At 43.9% G+C, this 27,404-nt stretch overlaps 5 protein-coding genes across 8 annotated transcripts; 3 read left to right on the forward strand and 2 right to left on the reverse strand.

Annotated features, from left to right (window-relative positions):
* The first annotated feature begins 8,091 nt into the window (after positions 1-8,091).
* On the forward strand, positions 8,092-9,349 carry LOC111070357 (glycogen synthase kinase-3 beta). The gene is made up of 3 exons (XM_041596360.1): positions 8,092-8,095; positions 8,162-8,666; positions 8,731-9,349. Exons 1-3 carry the CDS (start codon positions 8,092-8,094, stop codon positions 9,347-9,349), a joined length of 1,128 nt encoding a protein of 375 aa, XP_041452294.1.
* A 286-nt stretch (positions 9,350-9,635) lies between these two features.
* LOC111070355 lies at positions 9,636-12,161 on the forward strand. 2 transcript variants are annotated; one of them, XM_022360819.2, is made up of 3 exons: positions 9,636-9,759; positions 9,921-11,416; positions 11,471-12,161. In XM_022360819.2, the coding sequence occupies exons 2-3, from the start codon at positions 9,923-9,925 to the stop codon at positions 12,038-12,040; spliced, it is 2,064 nt and encodes a 687-aa protein (XP_022216511.2). In that variant the 5' UTR covers positions 9,636-9,759; positions 9,921-9,922; the 3' UTR covers positions 12,041-12,161. The 2 variants fall into 2 exon arrangements, with proteins under 2 accessions (XP_022216511.2, XP_022216510.2); XM_022360818.2 differs by lacking the exon at positions 9,636-9,759 and adding an exon at positions 9,806-9,847.
* An 18-nt stretch (positions 12,162-12,179) lies between these two features.
* On the reverse strand, positions 12,180-13,974 carry LOC111070356 (dnaJ homolog subfamily A member 2). Its single transcript, XM_022360820.2, has 3 exons — positions 13,771-13,974; positions 13,263-13,706; positions 12,180-13,201 (listed from the first exon to the last, which is right to left on the reverse strand). Exons 1-3 carry the CDS (start codon positions 13,837-13,839, stop codon positions 12,536-12,538), a joined length of 1,179 nt encoding a protein of 392 aa, XP_022216512.1. The 5' UTR covers positions 13,840-13,974; the 3' UTR covers positions 12,180-12,535.
* A 305-nt stretch (positions 13,975-14,279) lies between these two features.
* On the forward strand, positions 14,280-18,558 carry LOC111070323 (NAD-dependent histone deacetylase sirtuin-1). The gene is made up of 2 exons (XM_022360776.2): positions 14,280-16,230; positions 16,311-18,558. Exons 1-2 carry the CDS (start codon positions 14,958-14,960, stop codon positions 17,678-17,680), a joined length of 2,643 nt encoding a protein of 880 aa, XP_022216468.2. The 5' UTR covers positions 14,280-14,957; the 3' UTR covers positions 17,681-18,558.
* Positions 18,559-19,960: 1,402 nt separating this feature from the next.
* On the reverse strand, positions 19,961-27,248 carry LOC111070321 (polycomb protein Sfmbt). Of its 3 annotated transcripts, none has more exons than XM_041596299.1 (8): positions 27,090-27,248; positions 25,732-25,996; positions 24,459-25,347; positions 22,879-24,237; positions 22,570-22,819; positions 21,964-22,499; positions 21,536-21,891; positions 19,961-21,131 (listed from the first exon to the last, which is right to left on the reverse strand). In XM_041596299.1, the coding sequence occupies exons 2-8, from the start codon at positions 25,879-25,881 to the stop codon at positions 20,796-20,798; spliced, it is 3,876 nt and encodes a 1,291-aa protein (XP_041452233.1). In that variant the 5' UTR covers positions 25,882-25,996; positions 27,090-27,248; the 3' UTR covers positions 19,961-20,795. The 3 variants fall into 3 exon arrangements, with proteins under 3 accessions (XP_041452233.1, XP_041452232.1, XP_022216466.2); XM_041596298.1 differs by having other exon boundaries at positions 21,464-21,891; XM_022360774.2 differs by lacking the exons at positions 24,459-25,347; positions 27,090-27,248 and having other exon boundaries at positions 21,464-21,891; positions 25,732-25,812.
* Between the last annotated feature and the right edge of the window lie 156 nt (positions 27,249-27,404).

A 27,404-nucleotide genomic window follows, 5' to 3' on the forward strand; every position in this document is an offset into this window, starting at 1 on the left:
AGATGTACTATTATTTTCTTGTTGCAGGATGTAAATGTCATCTATTGAAGAGCAAAATTAAAATCATGTTCATGGTCAATGAATTTCAAGGGTATTTCAAATTCGTTAAGCTTTTATGGTTCGTTTTCACCTGGTAATGCATTTGTCAGCCAGATGGGCTTTGTTTTTGAACCCACCGCAGTACACCGGACACAGCACTCCACCCAACGGACACATCTGTCCCCGCCGCCCGCCGCCGGACACCGTACACCACAGAACCCATAAACAACTCAATATATGCGTCCAAACAATTAAAAAACTTCTTAAAATACAGAACAACAGCAGAGGCTTGAACTGTCTGCGATTTGTACGATAAAAACAGGGCAAAGGCAGGCAATGAAATTCTCAGATAAACACAAGTGCCCCCCACACCAAAAAAAAAGCACGAAAATTAACTGTCGGCAACCTGTCAATGTAAATTATTTCAAAAATGTAACTCACAATTAGGCTTGAGAACAGCTCTTGGGGATAACTGTTGGGAAAAAATCAAATGGAGACTAATTTTCTTCTCCCTCAAACCTATCGCACCCCCTTCAGCATGTTCGATCAATCATGATCGTGACTTGGTTTTTTGCGAGGGGTGACAATAAAAGCAAAAAACAGCCGTCAATTGGAGCTGTCTTTGGCCAGGAACCTCTTCGATCCATGATCAAATGTGCCATCCCTTTAACATTTTTTTGTATACTTATTTATCTGCTTGTGTAAATCAGAAACTTTTCTTCTCTCGAAGTTTTCGGTCCACCTCGATCGTAACTCAATCATGATCTCGAATGCGGCTGCAGCCTTGACCTGGTTCTTGGCGAGGGGCGACAATAAAAGCAACAACGGCCGCAAATTGCAGAGACGTCTTTGGCCAGAGGCCGCATGCAACACACAGCCATAGGCAGGAGGGGCAGCTACTTACTATCTGCCGTCTGAGCAGCACCATGAGACCGAACCGGTTGGCCAGTTTTTCCCATTGCTCAATTATGTGCTGTTTTTTTTACCCTTTGCAGAGCGTATTATACGCGCCATCAGATGATTGCAACACAGAGAAGATCCCACATGACAGTGATTGCGATATTCTAAGAGGTCCTCAGGGATTAAAATTAAGAGCTGACGATTATTAATGAGAGGAATGCCAAAGTGTTCCTTAGATCGCTCATGAATGATATGTGGGTGAAACGGACAGGGCAACGCACACTTAGCTCCTCTACGGAAACGATCTTCAAGTCCATTATTTGAACAATAAATTAATAAATTAAATTATCTATCCCTATTTTTAAATGAAACCGTTTTTATTTTCGAATATTTTTTAGTCAAAAGTAATAAAGAGCTTTAAAGGAGTAAGGGTATTAAATGCGTCGGTCCTTAACATCCCTGTTTTTGCTATTGTTGTGGCTGGCGGTCGCTTAACTCGCGTGCCGCCTGTGGCGCTCACGCAATACGCAACAGCAGTTTGTGGGCGTGGATTTGCACGTTAACTTAAATAGGTTTTTTTTCCTACCAGCTCCCGCTCCCGCTCCAACTCAGTTCTCTTTTTCCACTCTGTTCTGCTCTGCTTTTGGCGGTCAACAGGTTGGTGCGTGTCTGCTGTGTGTGGGCGTGGCTGTAAGTCAAACAGGTCCACCGGTCCCCTATATAAGTCGCCGATAGGGGATTGGTGGGCAGGGGAAACAGGAATAAACACGTGTGAAGGATATCCCTGTTGAGCGTTACTTTTCCCCCAGAGAATGATGATGAGTCTATTATGTGCTCAGGCTGCCCGTTCGTCTGGCGATCTCTAATACCGGGAGTATTTTTCATAGAATTGTCATTCTTCTTCAAAACGACAACGTATGATGCAAATCTTCGATTATTTCTGTTATCCTCAAAAATTGGTGTCATCAAAACAACAAAGGATGCCTTAAGTATAAAAAAAATAAGGATGACTTTAGGGGTAAAGGATCAGATAAAATATATTATTCTATTTCGTGCCTTTTCAACTTTGTGGGGCAAAAATTATTGAAAGTATGGCCAGCAACTTTTTTGTACAGAAAAAAATAGCCTATTCCAGTGTTGCTTCTGATCAAGAATATACTTGTATATGTATGCACTTTATAGAGATGAATCAACTTCTTTATCTGCAACTCAAAAATCTAGTACAAATAATAATATCCTCGGTAAGCATATTCAAACGAACTAATGGAAATTACAGTGTCTTACGTTGCTCCGTTTTTTCTTTTAGCTGGAAACCCCTTTGTTTAATTAACTGCCTAAGCTTTACTGCAAGCTGTCGGCTGCTGCTGCGGTGTTTCCCCGCTAACCGCATTCTGCTTGCAACCAACATGCTCCCCTCCTGCGATTTCGTACTTTGGTGGCGCAAACATTATGGTGTCGGGGTGTTGTAGGGTTGTTTTTTATATGGCGCCTGCGGCCGCTTTGAAAAAGCTTTTGGGGTTTGAATTTTTGCTCTCTTTTCACTTTTAATGGTCGTCCCCGGCGGGGATGGGTCTTCAGCCCCCAATAAAAGGGTCCCTCAATTAGAAATGTAACTGCACAGCAAGTGTGGCTTAAACGAGGCTCTCCCCTTGGTCTTGTTTCCCTTATCGCTGGTTAATTTTTCCCTACAAAATGTAAATTAAATTTTTATTATGCGCCCTTTTTCTTTGAAATTATTATTACTGCTGCTCATTTGAAATGGAAATTCCTTTGAATATATTATATAGTACGTACACAAGTACTGTAGTGCAATTGTTTTACCAGTTTAAGCCAAGTCCCAGTTGATCTTTTGTTTATATACCCTTGAAAGGCGGTTTAAGTGTGACTAGATTTTTGAAATGCAGAACTAGAGATGAATTTTCTTCGATATAACTAACTTACGGTGTAAAAACTTGCCGAAAAAATGCAAGCAAAAAAGTTTTAGTTTAATATTAATATCAATATACCAGATCAAATTTATTAAAATCTGACGACTGACGAATCAGTCGAAAATCAGGTCCTTATGGGAATTCAAATAATTCAAATTGCGGATTTATTATGCCCTACTATAATTCATATATTTAAGACAGAAATTTCATCATAAAGACACCCTATAATTTTTTTACTTATAGAAAAGGGTATCCAAAGCTCCCTTTACTATTCTTTTTTTTGTTGTTGTTGTTTCTGTTGGCATCACCTCGTGCTTGTCACCGTTTTTCTTTTCTTTGCTTTTGTCCATTAATTTGCAGTACAAAGAGTCTACCGAGCAACCGGTTTTGGAGAGCCTCACATCTAATACCAAGTTCAAGGTCAAGACCGAGACCGAGACCGACACCGAGCCGGAGACCGATCGGTGCATCGCAAAGGTGTGACTACCTCTACCTCTACCTACCGAACCGAACCAAACCAAACCCAACAACCAAGCACTGTACCCCACCTGAGATTTCCAATCCGTTGTGGTCGGCAAGGGTGGGGACTCGGACTGAGACTCAGACTCTCCATGGCGCATTCTCATTCTTCACTCATTCAAATCTTGTTTAATTACACAGTCTCGGGAATACTGACTAAACAGTTTTGCTGTGTTTTTTTAATGTTTAGCCAATGCAATTTAAAGATTTTTTCCCACGAATTGCGAATTTTCATTAACCCATTGGCTTTGAAACGTCAAGTGCTTGGCCACGAGAACCAAACCGAAACGAACCTGCACCGTACCTCCCCGCACCGAAGGGGCGGCACGTTTTCCAATTGAACAGCCTCTAAGAATGCTCTCCAGCTTGAAGGGTACTCGATAATACTACACGTATAAATATTTATTCTATAGGTAATTTGGTATACTGGCAAAGTGAGAGATAAAAGAAGATAATTTAAAAAAAAAAAAAAAGTCATTTGCTGATCAATACAAAAATGTTCAAAGAAATGCCATGAACGCGTCGTTCGTTGCAACATTCGATTAATACAAGTTTTATATTTAACTTTCAATCAATAAAAAAAAAACCTTAAAACGATTTTTCTTTTCCTATGCGTTTTTATTTTAAAAAATCGCATAATATGTATAGGTTATATCATACCTATTAACAAAATATACATCAATCCATAGAATTTGTTCAGATAAATCTATACTCGTACCATTCATTACCTTATTCACCTGCCATCAAAGTCACCCATAATTCTTGGCACATTATGTGGGGCCTAAAGCTCTGCAATTCTGTTGTGCGATTCACTCAGCCATAAATTGGTAAATTTAGCTCAGAAAATAATCCAAATCTAATCCGCATATGCTGCCCATTCGAATCTATCAACGGGTTGCACACGAATCACATTAAAAGCCAACCAAATCGCTTCCGAGCTCAAACAGTGTGGCACAGTGAAGTACGGGTGGAACGAATGGGGGTGAGAAAAGTGTGTGTTCAAATATTGATAAATGACCCGATCCAGCTGCACTACGGATTCTGTACTATGTGAAGGAGTAAACTTTTTGAGTGGTGGCCACATGTGAAGTGTGATTTATGCACGCCCCAGCAAAGAGCTGAAGTTCATTATGAACCTTGTTGATAAATCCGATAGATGTCTAATTTGCATGGAGCGTGCTGCCAGGATAGCACTCAAATGTGTTCCGGCATACAACGGAATCGAATCGGGGTCTCCGTCTGAGCCCAGCCACTTTCTAATTATAATGCCAGAGTACCCCCTCGGAAGCCCAACCCTGATGCAGCGGAAGCACACCCAAAATAAAAAATAAAATATATGGAATCCCTAAAAGCAGACGACGCAAAAACCATGAGAGAGAAAATACTGTTTAAAACGGATATCCTAAGTGTCTGACTGTCCGGGACTCCGGACGGGACGAGACTCCGCACTTTTGGCCTGACAGTCATTTCCGTTTGGAAGTTTTTCATTGCTTCCCATAGAGAGTGCGACCCAGAGCAGAGCAGGTCAGGCCTGATGGAAACCTGTTGCTCAGAGACAGATTTATGCCATCGTAAAATATGCCATTTGAATCTGGAAATTTAATTTTAATGTCGCAAAAGCTCTGCCAAAAGGATACGGATGGGTGGATGGGTGTGTTGGGTGGCTGGTGTTGGTTTAGGCTAGGTATAAACACCGCAACCTTATGTGGATAGAGATACCACCCCCCAACCAGCTGGGGATGTAAGCGTGAGAAAGGTTTCTCCTTGGAGTAGCAACTACTTTTAATTGATTAAATTAAAATTAAATGAATTATAATATGACATAATTTGGTTATTCTCACTCTCTAGGGTAGACACACAACCAGTTGTAAGGATGAGCAAAAATACTCGTAGTTACCAAAGTGGTGAGGTTTATTTTTAGAATGTAAGTACCGTAGAACTGCAGGAAACTGATTTATTGATTACAAAAAAATATTATGTTTAAGAAAACACATAAAGGTTTCTCAATCAATGTTTTAACTTCTTCTAGTTCAGTTCCTTCACATCGTATCACGCTCACATCTCTCACACAAGAATGACACACCGCAGAATCCAGTCAAGCCAACCATACCAGGTCGAAACCAACACAGCCAGGCAGGCCCCAGACCCGGATCCAGACCCAGACCCAGACCCACCATGAACACACGCGTCGGGGCCATTAGGCAAGAGAGTGTGCTGTGCTGCCATTTTCTCGTCTAACGGAAGTTGTCTGTGTTAATGGAATTACATGAATTTCAACTCTGAACCACAGAGTAAAAGAGAGAATACCCTGGCAGGCGACATTTCCGTGAATGCATGGCCCATAAACTTTGTGGGGTGCAGGGCGGCATGGATTGCGGCTAAAGCGAGTAAAAGTTTTTGGTTCAAGTTAGAGAGAGAGAGAGTAAGAGAGAGGCGGGAAATGATAATGGCCCGAACCGACGACCGACTTATCGCATTAAAGTCGCCTCTGCACCATAAACATAATCCACTTTCGGATTTCCGTTACAAAAACCCAAATCGAAACAAAGCAAAACAAATGTATGTCGAATATTTTTGAGTTTCGCCATTTTCCATTCAATTTTATTTTAATGCAATTTCAATAAACTCCCTTCCCCCATTCCATTGAGGGGGTTTGGGGACATATCGGTATCCTACATATGTCAAGCAGCTTTTATTCCGCCTCCTTGGAACTTTCAGTTTCCATTTGACTTGGACCAAAAACTGTTTTGCTTGGCTCAGTGCCAGTGCAAAACCAACAATTTCGCTGTTTATTTTTTAAATAGAGAACAGAATCTACGCTACTTAAAGCATACTACAGTACCTTCCTGGCCTTGTGCCAATGTCTGACCTATGTTCAGACCTTTATGGCGCCTACAATCCTTCCATGGTAAGATCACACGGCCCATCGTGGTGGAGGGCAGGTGATGAGGCTACCGCAAGAGTAGAGTCCTTCCTTTAGAGATACAAAACAAATAAATAAGAAAACGAGAAGGAACGTGTGAGTCGCTTCTATGGACGCGACTCTACTTTTGGTCAGTCAGTATATAAATTTGTGAGCTTATGATTTATGTAGAATTTTAAAATATTTTACATTTCACATTTTTTTTCTACATCTGTTATCTACATCTACATATACAATGACGATTCCACATATAAAATCTTAATTATACATTTATACACAATGTAGATTCTACAACTTCTCCGCAAAGGTCGCGCATTGCACAGGGTAGAGTGTGTTCGAGCGAGAAGAAGAATGAGTAGCTGGTCTCGTTCTGGAGGAGGTGGGGAAAGCAGCTGAAAATTAATGATCCGATCTGATTCAGATTCGGCAATCTGGCAGATATGGTCATTCTCTACGATATTGCGTTTTTAGTTTTATCGTATCTTTAAAATTGTGGCTGCCACAGATTTTCGTCCTTTGTGGGGTCGAAAGGGGGCGGGGCGAAATACACTTGTAGCAGTGTGATATCACATGGGTCTGGATACAAAATTTGGTTTCTCTAGTTGTTATAGTCTCTAAGTACTAGGCGACAAACAAGACGGACAGACGGACGAACGGACGGACAGACAGACATGTCTATATCGACTCGACTATTGCTGATCAAGAATATATATGTATACTTTATGGGGCCGGAAACGTTTCCTTCTCTGCGTTGCACACATCCACTTTTACCACAAATCTAATATACCCCTTAACTCTTTTTGAGTACGAGTATAAAAAAAAACCAAACTTAAAAAAGAGAAGCAAATAATATTAAAACTAAAAAGATAATACATTTTAATTTGAATTTGATTAGTTACTACATTCTTTGCTAATATTTATTGTATTTGTTTGCAAATAAAGACGACGGGAAAATATTGCTCCTTTTACTCGGAAAATTACTAGAATTCTTCGCTCCTTCGTTGCCCCAGGGCCCCAGGTCAGAAATGGTTGTACGCTTCATTTTGTGCCTTACAGAAATCTAAACACCTTTACATACATATGTATGTATAAGATGCTCTTCAATGGTATAATACTAATGTATATAATGGAGATCACACATAAAACCAATGAAGCTGCTCGAATTGAACTAATTCAGCTCATAATAAGAGCGAAACGAAAATTACTCAACACTGAAAGTACTCAACCAGGGCTGGTCACACTGAAGACAAAACTTGAACCAGGCGACCGCAGCTCTATGTATAAATGGTAAAACTTTATTTAAATTCAAATACGATTGTCGCTTCCACATAAACTGAATTAATCTTATCACAATCCCGTTCCAGGACAAAGGCTTCTACGAGTTTGTTGTGCAGAGTGTCCTCCGTTGGTGCGCAGAAACGTGCCATGGTCGATCTAAGGCTTACATCTAAGAAGACTGCAAAACTAATGTTCTATCAATCATCAAAGACCTGCAGATGTGTGCTCAACACTTTGTGGACTCTTACGATGGCTTATAAAAAACATAAATTATTCTCGGAAGGAGGTATCAAATGTATCGATAAAATGACGCACATACTCCAAATATTTCACCAAAGAAGCCTTTGAATTGCTGCGCCAAAAACACATTTAGCTCAAATGTGTGGTTTTTTGTGTCAGTCTAGTTGTTTGGCCAACATATGCCACAACTTTCAAATTATTAACTTTCCTGGCACTGAGAACTATAGTCGAGATCTTGTAAAAAAAAAAAAGAATAAAATTAAAATGGGTGAGAACTGTGTTAAGCGCGCTAAGAAAATTGATCGTTCATCTTTGTCATTTCTATCCATTCTAGAAGGTCATCAATGTCCAGTTGTAATACCAATAGATTCGGAATTGAAGGTGCTACCTGTAGCCCAGCCGGGTAACGATACGGAGCTTACTACTATCAAGATCAGGAAGTCGATTGGTCACGGTGCCTTTGGGCGAGTCTATATTGGTACGATTAACCAATCTCGCACAGCGATGGCCATCAAGCAAACCTGCATGGATACGTCCATCAGCTATCGCGAACCGGAGATAATGCTCCGGCTGCAGGGCCACTGCAACATTCGGCGCCTACACATGCACTCGATCGTACCGATGGGGGACCCGTCAAAAGATTACATACTACTGGTCATGGACTACCTACCCATGACCCTGACGCAGTTCATACGCCACTCGTTGCAACATAGCCCTAGCATGGACCTGATCTACATTCGCATTATCTCCTATCAACTCTTCCGTGGACTGGCCTATCTGCATTCCATGGGGTATCTGCCATCGCGACATCAAGCCCGAGAATCTGATGATCAGCGACCGTACGATGCTGCTGCAACTGTCGGACTTTGGCAGTGCTAAGTATCTGCGCCCCAATGAGACCAGCCTCACCTACATCTGTTCGCGTTTCTATCGCGCCCCGGAACTGTATGCCAACTGTCAGTTCTACGGCAGCGCTGTGGACATCTGGAGTGCCGGCTGTGTGCTCGCCGAACTGTTCAAGGGAAAACCCCTCTTCAACAGCGTCTATCACAATCAGCAGCAGCTGCGCTGGATTGTTCACATCCTGGGCCCCAGCGGTCTGCAGCATGCCCCAGAGATCCGTGCCATGTGGGGGTGTACATATAATGCAACTTCCATGCATACACGTCACTCCTGGGATAAGATTCTAGGCCGGGCCGTGCCACCCGATCTGGCCGAAGTGCTAAACTGCTGCCTGGTGTACGATCCCAACGCCAGGATCTACCCCTTGTACGCCTGTGCCCATGCATGCTACGACGAGCTGCGCAACATGGAGTTCCTGGACATCAAAATGCCAAACGGCTACGATTTGCCGCCACTGTTCAACTTCAGCAATTACGAGTTGCAGATCCATCCAGAACTGTTGGTGCAACTGCTGCCCCTGTGCCTGTACAATAAGTATAAGCCAGCCGAACCCAACACCGTTATTGGAACATTTACAAAATATTTTCCCGTTAAACCAAAAAATGGGACCACGACTTAAACCTACTTCGTTACGTGCGTTCGTGTTTGTTCATGTCTTAAAACTTGTTGTTCGTTCGAGAATACTAAAACAAAGACTATGTAGAGCACTAAAAAACCCAAGCCAAACAATACTAGTCCAATTAATAACCCTAATATATATAAATATGGTAAATAAATGTTATCTTGAGATAACCGAAGCATGAACAAAACTCAAACCAGGGAAGGCTTTTTTCTATCTTCTTCTTCATTCACCATTTTGACAGAATTCGCTAAGCCAGCCTCACAGACGGCACAGACCGGCCCTACGCGGTCGGGGTTTCTTGGTGGAAATGTGAAGGAAATCAAGTAGCCTTTGCACGGAAGGAACGGACGGCCGACCATCCATTTGACGAGGCCAGAGGTTGGCAGTTGAACTACAGCTCTCGTAGGGTAAACATCTTCCGAAAAAAAATCAAATTCTAGCAAAACAAAAATTTGGTGATAAATTGTGTTGACAAAAAAAAAAAGTGAACAAAAAGTTTGTGAAAATATTTGACAGCTCAACGAAATTACAAAATGTTAAATCGTTTTTATTATTGGTTTCTTTTAAGCAATGGAGTTGCCATCAATGGTGGAACGCTCTGGTGGCCGCTTGGTGGTTCGCAATCTATTCAATAATACGCCCATGTATCACATGCCTGTGGAAAATAATGCTGACGATGACCCCGAGGCCCCGGAGGCGAATATGCCATTACTCGCACAGGAAGTCACATGGTACCAGGAACAGCCCACCGAGGGCCAACTGCCGCAATTGCCGCAGTGCAAGATACGCAGGAACTACAGCTGCAACCAGTGCGCATTTTTCACACAGAATCCGCGCAGTCATCTGTCGCACCTGCGCGATGTACACGGCGAACGGATCATCATAAACGAGTGCAAGCTGTGCCTCTATGCCTCGCGTCATTTCCAGAAGCTGGTGCGTCACATGAAGATGGTGCATGGCTGCACCGATACCGATAGGCGACTGCCCGGCGAAGAGGGGCAGGGGCGTGGCAAGCGCAATCTAAGTCGCGAGGCACGCAAGCGTCGCCTGGAGGAGAGCATCGAAATGCCACGTCTGGCTGGAGCTATGGCTGGGGATGGTGCTGGTGGCGGTGCCGGTGCCGGAGCAGGTGACTGCAATACCATTTCTCCCGGCCTGGTGCACATAATGCAGAACGGGCCCTCGCTGGAGCAGCTAAAGACTGAGCTGAAGCAGCAGGAGCAGGAATTGCTGGTCAAGGTGCAGGCCTACAATCGCCAACAGGAGATGCAGGAGCTGCAGAAGATCGTGGCCAATGGTGATAATATCTTCTCGATGGCCTTCGAGTTCCAGCGCAAGATGATGCCACCCAAGCTGGACTCAAACGAGTCCGTCCTAACGGATTCGCAGAACAACAACAGCAGCTCCGATTCCGAGGGCAGCAGTCCGGGCAACGAGGAGGCTGCCATGGCCAACGACCCAAAGAAGTATCAGTGCCAGAAGTGCTCGTATAGCACTCCGCTTCGTGCCCGATTCAAGAAGCATGTCAAATACCATTCGATGCCCTTGATCAAGTGTGACTTGTGCGACTTCCACTCGCCCTACAAGTGGAATCTGGACAGGCACACCAAGAATCATGGCGCCGATGGGCACTTTAAGTGCAGCCTCTGCGACTTCAGCACGGACATCAAGCAGTCCCTGACCATACACGAGCTGAACCATCATGTGCCCGCCGTGGGCCATCCCACTCGTCGTCGTGCCCTCAAGGAACTGGATGACCAATTGGATCTGGGACCGAGCAGCTCAAAAAAGCCATTGCCACCAACGCCACCAGTTACACCGCACGTGGACGCATCGCTAGAGTTGCCCGGAATCAGCTGCTCCCACTGCCATCAGCTGGTGCCAAATGCCATGGAGCTGGTCAAGCATCTTCAGTTGTGTCCGCCTGCTTTGGCCAACACAAAGCATCTACGGGCTTCTTGTCTGGCCAGCCAAGAGCTGACGGCTTCAGCGGAGGAGGATTACCCAGCACCAGCAAGTGATCTCAGCTACTGCGGCGTGGAAACGGCCCCTGGCTATGGAGAGGTCAACAGGAACATGCTCATTCAACACTTCACTAAATCCATCTCATGTTTACAGGTCACGGAACCGTACTTGGTCGATGATGCCAATGATTCGACGCCCATGAAGAAGGTCTTCAAGTGTCCACATTGCACTTTTTGGGCAGCCACTGCCTCGCGCTTCCATGTCCACATTGTTGGTCATCTTAATCGGAAGCCCTTTGAGTGCTCGCTGTGCGCCTATCGCTCCAACTGGCGCTGGGACATCACCAAGCATATCCGCTTGAAGGCCAATCGTGACAAGTCCCACAATCAGGCCCGTGTGCTGATGAACGATGAGACCGGACGGCGCAACTACACAAAGTACAATCAGTATTTGACTCTAATGAAGGTCAATCCAAGCATGGAGGAGTCCAAGGCCACACGCACGGCTGAACAATACGAGACTATGACAGAGATGATGGCCGATGAAGGACAGCCCAAGAAGAAGCCGTCTATAAAGCACGTCATTGACATTGAGGGTGTGGATTCTCACACTGCTGCTGGCCAGTCATTCTATCGCAATCTCTGGGATACGGATCTGGGGCTGCAGCAGCCCCAAACACCCACAGACGTGAATGTGTCCCCCCCAAACGATGAACAATATTAGAGAGGGCTCCAATCCATCCGAGAACAAATTGACACTGAAATGAACAAAGAAAGACTAGTCCTATAATTATTTATCCTAACCTACTTGTAAATAATTTAAATAAAACATTTTTACACTGAAACAGAATCCGACGCACGAGTTTTGGTTTATCATTTCTACAGTGAGATAAATGTGTATTTGGTAAGGTAAATGTTTAGTTTCGAAAAAAAAACAAATAGTTTAGGTTTAGAGAGTGTAAGCCATACGATAATTTAGTGGGATTAATGAACGCGATCCATCCTATCCAGCTAAGCTTAGTCTCGATTGGCGGACATATACTACAAATTTTGATCACGCAGCTTTTCACAGCAAACATTCCTGTATGATAAATAATACTATGCATATTAAGACGACTAGCGGCAACAGGAAGCAGATCTCGTCCACGCTGAGCGTGAATAGAAGCTGCCAAAGATCCAAGCAAAAGTATAGAGCCTGCAGTAGCCATAACCACAACAACTAAGCCGTCTGGCACTGGACGCTCTCAAAGTGGGGCGAATGTCCATGCTCGTCATCATCCCTGTGGGTATTTGGACGCGCTTGGGGCTTGTAGTCGGTCATCGCAACCTCCTCGGCCCCCTCTGGAATGACGATGCGTTCCCTGGGCGGCAGCACTTCCTCCAGCTGAGCCATCTGCGCTGGCGTGGCAAAATCATTTTCAGGGAAAACAACCTTAAACTTCATATAAAGATCACCCGTGTCCGAGGGCGAATTGAAAACGGGCATGCCACCCCCACGCAGCATCTTGATCTGATTGTGCTGCAGCACCTCCCCAGGTTGGGTGCGCAGACATACGCTCCGGCCATCCAAGTGATTGAAGCAATGCGTATAGCCGCAGAGAGCCTCGGTTATGTTGATCTCCAGGTCTCTCATATAGAGATTGGCGTGACGTCGCTGAAAGGTTGAATGGTCTTGCTGGGCGAGCACAACAATCAGATCGCCATAATCGCCGCCACGCATCTGATGTCCCTCCTTGGTGAAGGGCACCTTCAGCATGTGAGGAGCACCACGTTCCACAATCAGATCTCGTTTTATTTTCTCATCCACAAAGCCACTGCCACGACATGGGCTGCATTTCCTGTTGTCCTTGATGGTAAAACCACGTCCATCGCATGCCGGGCAGGTCTGCAAAAGCGAAAAACAATGTCAATGACTGCCTGGACATACTTCAAGAACTAAACCTAACCGCATCGAAAGGGCTTAGACCCATGAAGGTAAAAGCAGCAGCTCGTCCGACACCGCCACAAGCCTCACAGCTCTCATGTGCGTCCTGGGGCCCACCATCGCCGTTGCATTTGTCACACAGCTTCTGGCGATTGTAGTCCACTGTTTTCTTCATGCCACCCACATAAATCTCCTCCAGCGTTAGCTCCAGTTTGATGACAACTTTTCCCTCACGCCTGGGGCGACCACCGCTGGCCCCGCCAAATGGAAACCATTGGCTCAAGAGATCGGAGGCATCGGCGAAACCTTCGGCACCATCCTGAAGTCCCTTCAAGCCATGACGGTCGTATACGCGACGTTTCTCCGGATCGGACAGCACCTCATAGGCAAAAGCTATCTCCTTGAACTTGTCACCAGCCTCGGGATTTTTATCTGGATGAAATTCTTTGGCCAATCTGCGATAGTTCTAAGTAGTGCACCCCAATGAGCATTATAGAATGCATTTCCAGAAAAGGAGAATTACGATTTACCTTTTTAATCTCGTCATCCGTTGCATCCGGAGCCACTCCTAGCACCTCATATAGGTTCAAATTGTCCATGTTAATTCCACTGAAGCTCCCTATATACTAACGCTACAGAACATTGTATTTATTGACCAAACAAATAACTATATTTTGTGTAGTAAAAAAATTTCGACAATGACAGTAAATTCAGTTCATAGTTAATTAGTGTGACCAAGTGTGGGAACTGGGAAATCACCTTCAATAAATACCTAAGAAAAATACCATTACATCAACTGCCAGCAAGCACAGTAGACACTGGCACAATAGAAAACCTATGGTTCATATCGATGTTTTTTGTTTTTTATTCATACAATTGAATTCAATAATCAATCGAAGAACTACCATTCGAAAAACTTAAGCAATAATAACCAATTCAATTAAAATTATTTTTCAATAGTTCTTACAAAGTAACCTTTGAGATGTAAATCCATTTCTATATATGTATGTCAAGTTATATCAAGCTATATCAAAAATGTATTTAATTTTATTCTAAAGCAAACCACATTATATTGAAAAATAATACTTTTGTAGAACATTATATTAAGTGATCTCTTGCAGTATTGGCCTTATAGCTTGACCGGGCGTCTACTGTACCGCGACGAAAACGCCCTTTTTTTTCTCCTAAAATATGGTATTTTTATGCCTAAAATAACCTAAATATGACCAACCCTGCAGTATTTTCACGCGCTAGCGTATTTTCCACAACGAGCTAAGGTATCATTGAGGCCACTGATACATTTTTAATGCACACACACACGCGCAGCTACGTGTGCCATCTTGCTTTTTCATCGGAAAATTTTCCAGAAATTACGTCTAAAAATTACGAAAAAAATTAAATTAAATTAAGTGAAAATTTTTTCCAAATTAAATCTAAGTAAAATTAAGTGAAATAAATTCGAACAATTGCAAAAATTGGCCCATAATTGTTAGCTGGAGAATTTTTTCAATCAAGCCAAATGGGTGCGAAGCTGACGACGTAAAATTTTGTGTGTACCAACGAAAGAGCGGTGAAAACGGACGGCGCAAGAGCGCAAAGAGAGTGAGCGCATAGAGAGAGCGAATCAGTGAGTGGCAAGAAGAAGACAGCACTGCGAAGAAGCAGCAGCAGAAGGCAACACTCGAATAATTTCGGTGGTGCGCCTGTTGGGGGAAAAATGATGGAAAACTACGAGGAAATTCACTTGGGTCATATTATAGCCAAGGATTTGGACGACATGACCGATGTCCAATTGCCGAATGCCAAAGAGTTTCTCAACTTTGAGAACACTTCAACAAATTTTGATTTTGGCGCCGAAATACTGGCAACAACGTCGACTGCGACTGCGACTGCGACAGCAACATCAACATCGACAGCAACAGGCGGCGGCGGACCGGCAGCCAAAGCAAATGTTGAAACCAAAACAAAAATATTTGAAGAACAAGAAATTGGCGCCAATATGGGAGCTGAAATATTAAATGTACCTCCGCCGCTGCTGCAACAGTCAAAGAAACTTCTGGAAAAGTCCAACTCGGAGTGTGACGATGAAGAAGAGGAAGAGGAGGATGATGAAGACGACGACGACGATGAAGATGATGATGATGAGGACGAGGAGGAGACCAACGAGGATGAGGACGACACCAGCTCGGACTGCTCATCGGTTGGCGGTGGTGGTGCCACCGACTGGAAACTCCGCTGGCTGCAACGCGAATTCTACACGGGTCGTGTGCCCCGCCAGGTGATTGCCAGCATTATGCCGCACTTTGCCACAGGTCTGGCTGCCGACACCGATGACTCTGTGCTGTGGGACTATCTGGCCCACCTGTTGAACGAGCCGAAGCGGCGTAACAAGCTATCGAGTGTCAATACCTTTGACGATGTCATCGATCTGGTGCAGAAATCTAACAGAATTATTGTCCTAACCGGCGCTGGGGTCTCTGTCTCCTGTGGCATACCGGACTTTCGCTCAACCAATGGCATCTATGCCCGGCTGGCCCATGATTTTCCCGATTTGCCCGATCCCCAGGCCATGTTTGATATCAACTACTTCAAGCGTGATCCGCGGCCCTTCTACAAGTTTGCACGAGAGATCTATCCAGGGGAGTTTAGACCCTCGCCGTGCCATCGCTTTATCAAGATGCTGGAGACCAAAGGCAAGCTACTTCGCAATTATACGCAGAATATTGATACTCTGGAGCGGGTGGCGGGCATTCAGCGGGTCATTGAATGCCATGGCTCCTTCTCGACGGCCTCGTGCACCAAGTGCAAGTTCAAGTGCAATGCAGATGCCCTGCGGGCCGATATCTTTGCCCAGCGCATACCCGTCTGTCCGCAGTGCCAGCCGAACAAGGAGCAGAGTGTGGATGCCTCGGTGGCTGTCACCGAAGATGAGCTGCGGCAGCTGGTCGAGAATGGCATTATGAAGCCCGATATTGTTTTCTTCGGCGAGGGTAAGTCGTGGCATCGCTCTTCCTGATGAATAGCCTTCATTTGATTTGTTTTTTGCTTTTCCGCTCTTTGCTCTCTTTAGGTTTGCCCGATGAGTACCATACAGTGATGGCCACAGACAAGGATTGTTGCGATCTTTTGATTGTGATTGGCTCCTCGCTGAAAGTGCGACCAGTGGCCCACATTCCCAGCAGTATACCGGCCACAGTGCCGCAGATTCTCATCAATCGGGAGCAGTTGCATCATCTGAAATTTGACGTGGAGTTGCTGGGTGACTCGGATGTTATTATCAATCAGATCTGTCATCGCTTATCCGGTGACGATGGCTGCTGGAAGCAGATGTGCTCCGATGAGACAAAGCTCTCCGAATGCAAGAATCTGTTGCCGCCAGAGCATCATCATCACCTGAGCCTCCAGCATCATCAATATCTGCACCATCGACACTGCATCTCGGAGAGCGAGCAGCAGTCACAGTTGGACACAGACACGCAGTCCCTCAAGTCGAATGGCTCGACCGATTACATTTTGGGCTCGGCGGGTACTTGCTCCGACTCGGGCTTTGAGTCCTCCACATTCACATCCACAGGCAACAAGCGACCCCCCAGTGCCGATGATGCCCACGATCGGGCTGCCATTGAGCGCATCAAGACAGACATTCTGGTGGAACTAAATCAGACAGCAAGCTGCGATCGTCTGGCTGAAGTGGCAGCAGTAAAAGTAGCAGTACCTGCCGTTTCACCAGGGGATGCGCCGCCAGTTGAGAGCTATCGTCACTTGTCGATCGACTCCTCAAAGGATAGCGGCATCGAGCAGTGCGACAACGAAGCCTCCTCCGCCAACTCTGCAAGCTGCTATGTTCGTCCCAGTAATCTGGTCCAAGAGACCAAGAGAGTTGTGGGTCCCAGATTAAAACCCATGCCGGCACAGCGAGGCGGCAAGCGACAGACAGCCGCCGAGCGTCTGGTCCCAGGCACCTTCTATTGTCACACGAACAACTGTTCGTATGTGTTCCCGGGTGCCCAGGTCTTTTGGGATAACGAGTACAGTGACGATGATGATGAGGATGACGAGGTGATGCGTAGGGACGGCCATGCTGCAAATCTTTTTGGCAATATGGGAGGGGCCAACGCTGATGATGATGATGATGATGAGGAAGCCTGCGATCTGAATTCCGTACCATTGTCACCTCTACTGCCGCCATCTCTGGAGGCACACATTGTCACCGAGATAACTGGGGGCGTTAGCGGGCTAGATGACACTGAACTTCCATTGGACAGCAACAGCAGTCCTAGTAAGAAGAGAACAAGCTCCAGCCTTGAGCAACAGCAGCCCGCAGCACCAGCTCCAGCGATTGAGGGTGAAACGCCGCCATCGAAGAAGCGACGACCCAGCGAGGAGGAGGAGAGCCCACCTCCTACTCTAGCTCCAGCTTCATACACGAGCGTCGTGTAAAGTTAAATTATATTTGTATGCTTGGTAGTAGAATAATATTTATTTTAAATTCAAGTTAAATCAATTGATGCTTAAAAATCCACACAACCACAGAATATGAATATATGTATGTATGTCCAGAGAAGCTCGCCTTGAACCTAAAGTAAAGAGAGCACACGAGAGGCTTTAACCCTCGTTCTTCGCTGCCCCCTTCTGATATTTTCTGCACAAGCTATTAGTTTATTTATTATTTCCCCATTCAAAACGGAACGCAACGCTGTAAATGTTAGTATTTTATTATTATAAGTTTGTTATTGAGGCCTTTTTAGATAAAGCAAATAAAGATGAGAGATGGAAACAAACAAAAAAAACAGATAGATGGAGATGGAAACAAACGCCTCAACTTTAAATTTAGGCTTAAGATATTAGACATATTAAACTACTACAAACATTTCTAGATGTATTTAAGAACTAGACACAAAGAAATAACAAAAAACACACTCTGTATATAAGCACACGCCTATTACTTTTTACTGTAAATGGAACCCCCTTCCCTTCCCACTTCTTTAGTTTCCCACCCACCCCAATATTCCATCGGTTATGGCAAATATTTTTTTAAATCATCCTGCATCCAAAATATACATAAACAGACACCCCCATACACACATATAACTATAGCTATAGTATAACTCTGAATCTGAATCCGAGTTCGTAGTTTGGTGTGCTTCTTATGCTGTCTGGTGTTTTGAAAAATGTTTACTCAAAATTTTAGCATAAAATATTTAGCCACCAAACAAAACTGTAGACCCCTTAGTCATTAAGTCTTAGTTTATATGTCTAAAATTGTATTAATATCCACAGAATATAAACAAAAACTTACAAAAATATTTAAAAAGAAATCGGTATTTGTGTTTTTATTTTGAGGAAAGATTATTATCTTATCTAAGAGATCTTTTGAGCTTTTCCATGGCTGTAGGAAAGATACTGAAAATCCTGCACACCTAATGGGTTGTTCTAAACCACCGAGGGCGCTCCAATCTTTGCTTCCATCACTCGCACATTATATTTGTTTATATAATTAATTAACAATTGTCTGCTAGCTACGGATTTAATATAATAAAGTAAAATTAACTCTAAAAGTGGAAAAAAGACAACTGTAATTAAGAATTTGACTATTGATGAGAATCGTTGATATTACAAGCAAACTTTTTTTGTTTGGAATAATTCCATTTTAAAATGATTATTTGACTTACAAAAAGGTAATAGAAAACGCTTGGGGTTGTGGGTAGGTCTTGAGTAAATAGCACATCAATATGACACCCAGATGTTTGACTCGACACGCACAAGGGACGCTGCAAATTCCCGAAAATGGCAGAAACAACTCGAATTTCAGTTTGTTGTTATCGGACTGTTCCCAATACAAAGTATGGTTTATTCTGAATATGAAATGAATCAACCACATAAATTCCTATACATAAACGGAACCAATAAGATAAATTCCTAGCCAGATCTGCAGAGCATAATCTTATAAAAAGTGTACAAAAAATTAAAAGTAAACCCAAACTGTTATAGTTGTTATTTTAATAATGCCTATAGTCTCTAGCTTATCACGACAAATCTACGCGATCTACTTCAGCCACCTGAAATTCAATTCTTTATCATTTCTTAATAGATAAGATTTAAGCAGGTAGTATGAGTATTTCTTGCATTTTGGTTGCAACGCATACAATTACATAAAGACCTAAAGCGATCTGTATTTAAGTCGATTTCATTAATTCTTATTTTAAAAGCTGTGCGCACTAAGACTACTTATATATTTACTCTGTGGGCTACAGAGGAGAAATGTATCCGTAGCTCTCATAATTATTTTAGTATTTTACCCAAACAACTAACATTCTTTATTTTTGATTTCTCAATATTTTGTGCTTTTTGTTCAGGTGTTCTTTAATAAATTTAGGCGTGTGCTATTCAAAACTTTTACATTATGAGGATAGATGATTCCATAGCAGTAGCACAAAATAAAAATTACTTATTCATTTAAAAAACTAATTTTGAATAAAAAATATTTTGACGAATAATACCGGGCACAAATGTATGAAATTTCAGAATGTTTCTCTTTATTTGTCGCTGGATGTAGGACTTTTATAAGGAAGCCTACACATTAGCTAGTTTAGTTTTAAACCAAAGACCTACGAGGATAGTCCTAATGAGAGAGATCTAATGGATCATAATACAACGTTGTCACTCAATCCTGAAATCATTAGCATATCCCATTCCCAAATATAATTAAAAGAGTTTACAAAAATATTCGTTCAATACTTGCAATTTCGAATTCGGTTTTTTATTAAGTATTTTCGACATTAGCTGGTACCTTAATGCTATCTAGATACCTTAGATAAACTAATATTTAAAGGGTTTGGGTTGACCTTCTTCAAATGTATATACCATTTAATGCTCTCTACGGAAAAGAGCAAACAAATTGGAGGAAGAGAGCGCGCTCTGTGGGCGTGTGTGATCTCGTTTTGATTCTTACGGACTAGGTGCAGCAGACGGCAGATCCCGACATACATAGCGAGATACTGCATGGATTTCCTGGTTTTAAGTATGACATTTTGTGGATAGTTTATAGGGGGGGTGGGTACCATGGAGGACTTTTTGTTTGGTCAACAACGTAACCTATTTACAATTATAACAATAAATATTGATTTTTGATATTGATATTTGTTTATATATAAAAGAACCTATGCGTTTTAAAAAAATGTTTTGTTCTCCCCACTCCCCCATATATTTGATGATCTCTATACAATTTGTTTGTGATACAGAAACTCTGAGTGTTATAACAAGAGCGTACATCTATTTGTAGCGCTACTACGTACGGACTATGACACGATTTAAATTGATATATAAAATAACGCGCCCTATGTGTATGAGACTGGCATGAAGTTATACAATTGTGTGTGGTGTAGGCAACGTTTATCAAGGGCTAACAAATACTTCAGTATGTATATATATATATATATATATATCTCTCTCTATATATATATATATATAAATGTGTGTTTCGGTGATAAATTTCGTATCGATTTAAAAAAAATATGAAAAATATATGAAAGTCAATCCAAGCATCATCCCCGCACTATAAGTACGACGATTTATTGGCCTTGTGTGATCTGGCCCTACCCGGATTCACCTTGCACTTGAGCTGGGTAATCAGATCGGAGATTTTCAACGCTGGTCCCACCTTCATGCCCAACAGTGGCATTATATCATCCTTGGTCAATTGCAGCAAACGCTTGCCATCGATCTTGCTGCGACTGAACGTGTCACAGTGGGCAGTGCAATCGTTGACACGCAGGAATTGCGACACATCGTACACGTTCCAAGAGTCTGGCTGTAGCTCCAAGTGGGCCGCCTCACTCGCATCAATGTCGGCAAGACGTGGAATGTACTTGCTGTTCGTCGCCGAAGAGTTCTAGAAATGAAAATTAAATTGATGAAAAACATTTCAAACAGCTTGTTGGGTTATATATGCATGGATAGATTTTTGTTTGGATGCTTGGATGGAGGATGTGGTTGCGGTTGCGGTTGGTGGTAAACAGTGCGTAATACTAAATTTTATACAAATGTTGCGCTTTTTATAAATATTTATAAATGTTTGTTGGGCCCCAAATTGAGATTCAATGTGATGCTGAACGATAGGCAGGCGATAGGTATGCGATTGATTAGGCGGACGGGCGGTCTAGGTCTAGGTCTAGGCTGGCTGATGATTTGATCTACGCACTATTATTCCACTCCAATACTCACCGCAATGTAGCTAGTGGCTTTGCGGCCCACAGTTGGTGGCGCCGGTGATTTAGTAGTGGAAGATTTCTTTACCATTTTGTTGCTGTTGCTGCTACTGCTGCTGCCGCCCCCGCCCGTGGCAGCAGTTACTACCGGTGTTGAGATGGAACCACCGCCACTCCCACTCCCAAGTATCTGATCACTGGAGGAGTGTGTGGTTGATTGCTCAGATATGTGACTGGTGCTACCATCGCCATCACCATCGGCATCTGCATCCCCATCTAGATCGACATCGGCATCTGGATCTGGTTCCTCTTCATCTGCATCCCCATCGTCGGGCTGATTGTTTTCATAGAAGGCGGCATTATGATGCTCTGGCTTTAGTTCCAGCTTAATACTCAGCTTGGGCAAGTGTGGCGTGGTCTTCAAGGCAATGGTTCGCGGTTTAACTAAAAGAACGAGAGGAAAAACAATTATAGAAATACAGAGCAGCAGCAGTTGCAGCAGATTAGATTCCTCACCCGTCTGCGTATTGTTGTCATTCTGTTGCTTGGTTGCAGCGCCTCCTCCTCCTGCGGTTGTTGCTCCACCTTTCTTGGTCTTCTTTTTCCTTGGCACCTTAGGCTTGGGCGCCGGTTTGGCCACCTGCTGATAGGACACTCGTGGCGGTCCCTCCAGCTTATGGCCCACGAGAATACACCAACCGACTGGATAGATATCAGCCGACTCACAGTCCAGCCACTGATCATACTCATCCGTCCAGCCATCGAAATGTACTTTCAGCAGTCGTCCCACCACCCTAGCCACTGTGGCCACACAGACGAGCCGGGGATCCATCAGATCGGCACACTCCAAACTCATGCCCGTCTCAAAGCCATGCTCGGGCACCACACGATGGAACAAATGCTGATTGGCGGCCACGGCACCAGTATTTCGCAGATAAGTCTCCCAGGTAAAGGTGCGCGAATCGTAGCCATTTGGCGGGGTCACTTGAATGTTGTTAGCACTGCAGAAACCGGCAGGAAAAATGCAGGGAGATTTCTCATGATAGCAGAACCTGCAGAAGCCAAATAAACAAAGAAAGGTTGCTTTAATTTTCCTCATTGATGGTTTACTGAAAGGCTCACCAATCCGACCCTGATTCATCCGGCTGATACGAGTCAATGCGTATCATCATGTAGCCAAATTTCAGCACAGCCATCACTGTGGCCGGGCAAATGGAGGAGAGATTGAGAGGATCCACTGCCTCCAGCTTCATGCCCTCGATAAAGCCATTCGTTTTGCCATCCAGAAAGTACTCATCGAAGGTGAAATTCATTTTGAACAGCTCAATGGTGGCATCGTCTTCGTGTACCTCAATCATGGCCTCGCGACCAGCTAAAAATTAGGGGAAAAAAAATTATAATTCAGAAATATATCGGGGGAATATCTCATACCCAACATCCTCTCCAGATAATCCTGCGGTGCAGCCAAATTATGCCCCACCGTGGTGGCCCAGCCCACTGGGTGTATAATGGGTGAATCCTCGTGACACCAGAAGCCATCATCCGTGTCGAAATACCTCAGGAACAGACGTTTACCGACTATCTTGGTGACGGTGGCCAGGCGCACCTGGGAGATGCGATCCTTGTCCACGCATTCGAGATTCAGGCCCAGACGAAAGCGCGACTGAAGGCTGTCGTTGATTTTGTTGTAGAAATTCGAAGGCAGCGTACGGGCCCCAGACAGTCGACCCACAAGGAAATCCTTCCAGTCCTTGTATTTGTGCTCGATGGTACGTGGGGGTATCAGGGGCTTGCCCCGCGTGGCACACCAGCCCACCGAATGGACTTCGGCATTGCAGAGATTCACCCAAAAGTCATGCGAGTCCGTATCGAAACCCTCATAGCTCATCAGGGCTTTGTAACCCTTGATCTCTAGGATGGTGGCCACCCAAAAGGATGTGGGCGTCTGTCCTGGCTGGATGATCTCTATGTTATCGCAATCTGTGTTCTCCACCTCCACCTTCATGCCCACGCCGAGATTATCCCACACCTCACAGCCGGGGGCATGCGGGAAGCAGGTCACAGGCGCCGCATTGAAGTTATCCTTGTTGAGACGCGGCAGCCAGTCGTACGAGTGTGTCGGATCGTACATTCTCCTCCTGATGCTCAGGATTTTCTCCATTTGTGGACAGGGCGCCGGTAGACGTTCGTATTTGGGTATCTGTGGCAGTTCATCCTGCGGATAGACATCCTTGAACAAACGCAAAGCTTTCGGCGTGGGCGCTGCACTCAAATATGCACTGCTGGCTGTGTTCGTGTCGTTGCTGCTGCCATTGGCCTCGCCACCCGGGGCCGCTGCATCGCCCACAGCGGCGCCATTCAAGGCCGCTATTGTCTCATCGGCGGCCATCTGTACATTATGAGCTGCAGCATCGCCGCCCAATGCCATGGGCTCGCCAAAACTATTCAATTGTGTGATCTTTGATTGATCGGTTATGCGAAAACGATAATTGGCATTCTTTATGTGCGCCGCTTGCAGATCCAGCTCAATGTCCGACTGTTGCTGATCGGCGGACAGTAGGACATCATCGGTGGCATCCAGACTAGTGCCAGGTGCTGCTGGCAAAGGGGAACTGCTCGTCGATTGGTTGCTGTTGTGGGCTGTGCTGGCTCCTGTTCCTGTTGTTTCCATTTTATTGTTGAGCACCAACGAGTAGAGCTCGCCACGGGCACAGGCCATGCTGCAGAAGCGTCGAGATTTTGTATAGAATGTGTGCTTCACACCAATGGCACCGCAACGTTCACAGACAGCTAGGAGAAGAAAGAGATTAAATTAATTAATAAGTTAAATATTATTTTATTCAAACATTTATATTGGTTTATTTTTTTTTATTTTTAACCCTCTGCCATATATGCATACAAACCCAAATTCTTGCAAACACAAAAACCAAATGATAAAACAGAAAGCGAACGCAAAAACTAAGGTTCAAAATGTATGTCAGAGAGAGAGAGGAGAGAGAGAGAAACCTTACCCATGCCATCTTTCTGTATTGGTATCACCGATGGATCTATGTTGCCCTTGTAGGCAATTGGTGTCTTCAGGACAAGTCCTGGCCTGTTCACAGGCTCGATTTTGCGCGTCTTGCGCTGGGCCCGCATCACGGCGGCTGTCGATGCCACAGTAGTGACAGTGGAGCTGCTCGTGCTGTTGCCACCTCTGTAGCCCTTCATCTGTTTGCTGCTGGGTGGCTCGGCAGAGCTGACCATTATGTTGCCAAAAACATTGCCAGTACCCACACTGAGCGGCATGGCTGGGGCCAGTGTGGCCCCAAGCAGCTTATGATGCATCAGGCCATCACCTAGAGGCACTAGCAAGTCGTGCTCTGGTCCAGGCACACCCAGGCCCCCACCGGCGCCGCTGCCGCCTTGCATATGTGTCATGCATGAGGAGGACTGGGAGATATCCTTGTCCGAGGAGGTCATAAAATCGGTGCCATCGTACGAATTATTATCCTCATTCATCATCACAAAGTCATCAATGTTGATTATCTCTTGCTTGGGCTCCAGGCCAGCGCCACCATCATCATAGCCATCATCGATCTGGTGGCCATACACCTGATCCTCATCATCGCACGCATCGCCGCCCACACCACCACCAACTCCAGCCATGAGCTCGCCATGTGGATCTGTGGTCATGCCAACCGTCACACCATCAGCGTCCATCACTTCGGTATAGTTCTGAAAGGCGGCCACAGCCGCCGACTGTTGGAGCAACTGATGCTGCAGGCCACCCAAATGGGCAAAGCTATACAGATTGTTGGTGTTGGTGGCTATCAGAGTGCCAGGCGGTAGGGTGCCACTCAGTGTGGCTGTATGGCCATTGAAATCACCCCCAACCAGGCCCATCATGGGATTCATTTCCTTTTTATTTTTATCATGTGTGGAGGGATCGATCATTGGTTGGTTTGTTGATTGGTTGGTTGGTTCGATTGGTTTGTGTTTTGTGTTGATTTTTGTTTGTTAAATTGTTAACCGAATACATAAATCATAGAAAAGAAAGTAGAAGAAATAAGTAAACGAATTCCAATTCTTTCAAAAAACTGAGACACAAACAAGAGTAGGATTTTTATGATTTCTGTGGCCAATCCCCATTATAAGCCTAAGGAATTTGGGTTTGTTTTCAGTATTCAAAGACTAACAAATATAAACCAATCTTAATCTTATACTCAACAGATAGTTTTTGTATTTTATATTTACTAATCTTTGAACTGAGAGATTGGCTCTAAGTATTTGAGTTTAACTCACCAAAGTGGGCTGATGATGATGGCCAGACATCTCCTCCAGCAGTCCAACAGTGGGATGATTCAATAGTGCTGTCGCATCCTCCAATGTCATATTGTTAGCGGCATTATACTGACTACTCATCCACATCATATGCAGCTCGGTCGGATTCATAGACGATGATGTTGAGTTGATGTTTCCAGGGATTCAATAGGGCCAAAACATTTATATGAAACGATTCGCAGCTATTTTTGCGTGTAGATCTTCTACTGTTCTACTGAAACAGCAGCTGGAAACAGGGATATTAAAAAGAAAATAAATTTATATAATTATTAAATTAATTAATTATTAATAGAACTATAAAACTCAATTTACTAAATGCTAAATTACTAAAAACATCGCCAATTGCTGTATATTTTTTTGTTAGGTTCTTCGGACCTAAAAGAAATTCCCTAAAATATGTAGCCCATAGAACCCCATAGAACGTCTTGTCTTTGCTGTGGTATAATCTTTCAAATTTTTAATTCCACAGAGTGTCAGCACTGATCGGATGTGGATGATTTTCGGTAGATGCCAGACGAAGCTTATTTTCTAAATTTATTTATTTATGCAGCTTATGAAATAATCTGTGATATTTAGTTATTTAAACTGTGTTATCCTACTGGTAACATAAACAGGAACGAAGTAGCAACTAGCCATAGCAATTGAATGCCAGTAGATCGGTAGATTGCCACAGAGCTTTTACAAAATTGTTTAAGATCTTTATTTATAATTTAGTCATTTTTTTCTATTGGAATGACAGGACAGGACTTTCGAGCACATGTCTGAGAGTATATGTACACATTCTCAGCAGATCATTTCAGTGTTTTCCTTTTTTTAGTTAGAGCTCCACAAACAGACAAACGCACAAGACAATCGTACACGAAGGCAAACACACATATACAGTAATGACTCCTTTGCAAGTTCCCAAGGGCCATATGGAGTTTATCCGGCGGCGCCTGTTCCTCGTTGAGCCCCGTTTGTTTGCCTTTTTCCTTTTCTCTCTCTCTCTCTTTACGTTTTTTTTTTCGCACGCAGCTGCTGCGCAAAGGGCGCTACAAGGCAGAGCGGCGGCATGGAAATGTGATTAATGACTTCCGTTGCTGCCTGGCCAGACATATTAAAATTAGTTTCAAACAAATGCAATTGTTGCAAGCCCCAAAAACAGCACACATTTTAATAGAATATCACCGAATTTCGTGTAATTCTTTTTACTTTGGGCCCAAACACATACACTCGCTCGAAAAGTCAATGAAGCGCACGGTGCGCACAGACAACCCAACCAACGAACACAGAACACAAAAGAAAACGCTGGAAAATAGCCGTGCGATGGTTTAACTTACATTTGTAGCACAATTAACGCGTTGGCTTTAGTGTCTATGTACAATATCCACTTGTTGCAGAACAGTTTTAAGCATTTTAAATTGTTTTATTACGGATTTATGCGATTTTTTTGAGCCAGAGCAGGACTGGCAATTAGTTGCCAGGGTTGCACTACACATTAGTCGATAGCATTTTTGGCATTGTTTTTCGCGCAAAATGACCAGATCTATCGATATCGCTATCGATAGCTATCGGTATCAAAGAAATGAAACTATCAATGAAATAATGAAACGCAGTTATCGTTATCAAAGAAAAAATGAAATTATCAATGAAAT

This window comes from Drosophila obscura, unplaced genomic scaffold, assembly GCF_018151105.1.
Source record: "Drosophila obscura isolate BZ-5 IFL unplaced genomic scaffold, ASM1815110v1 contig_14, whole genome shotgun sequence".
NCBI lineage: Eukaryota > Metazoa > Arthropoda > Insecta > Diptera > Drosophilidae > Drosophila > Drosophila obscura.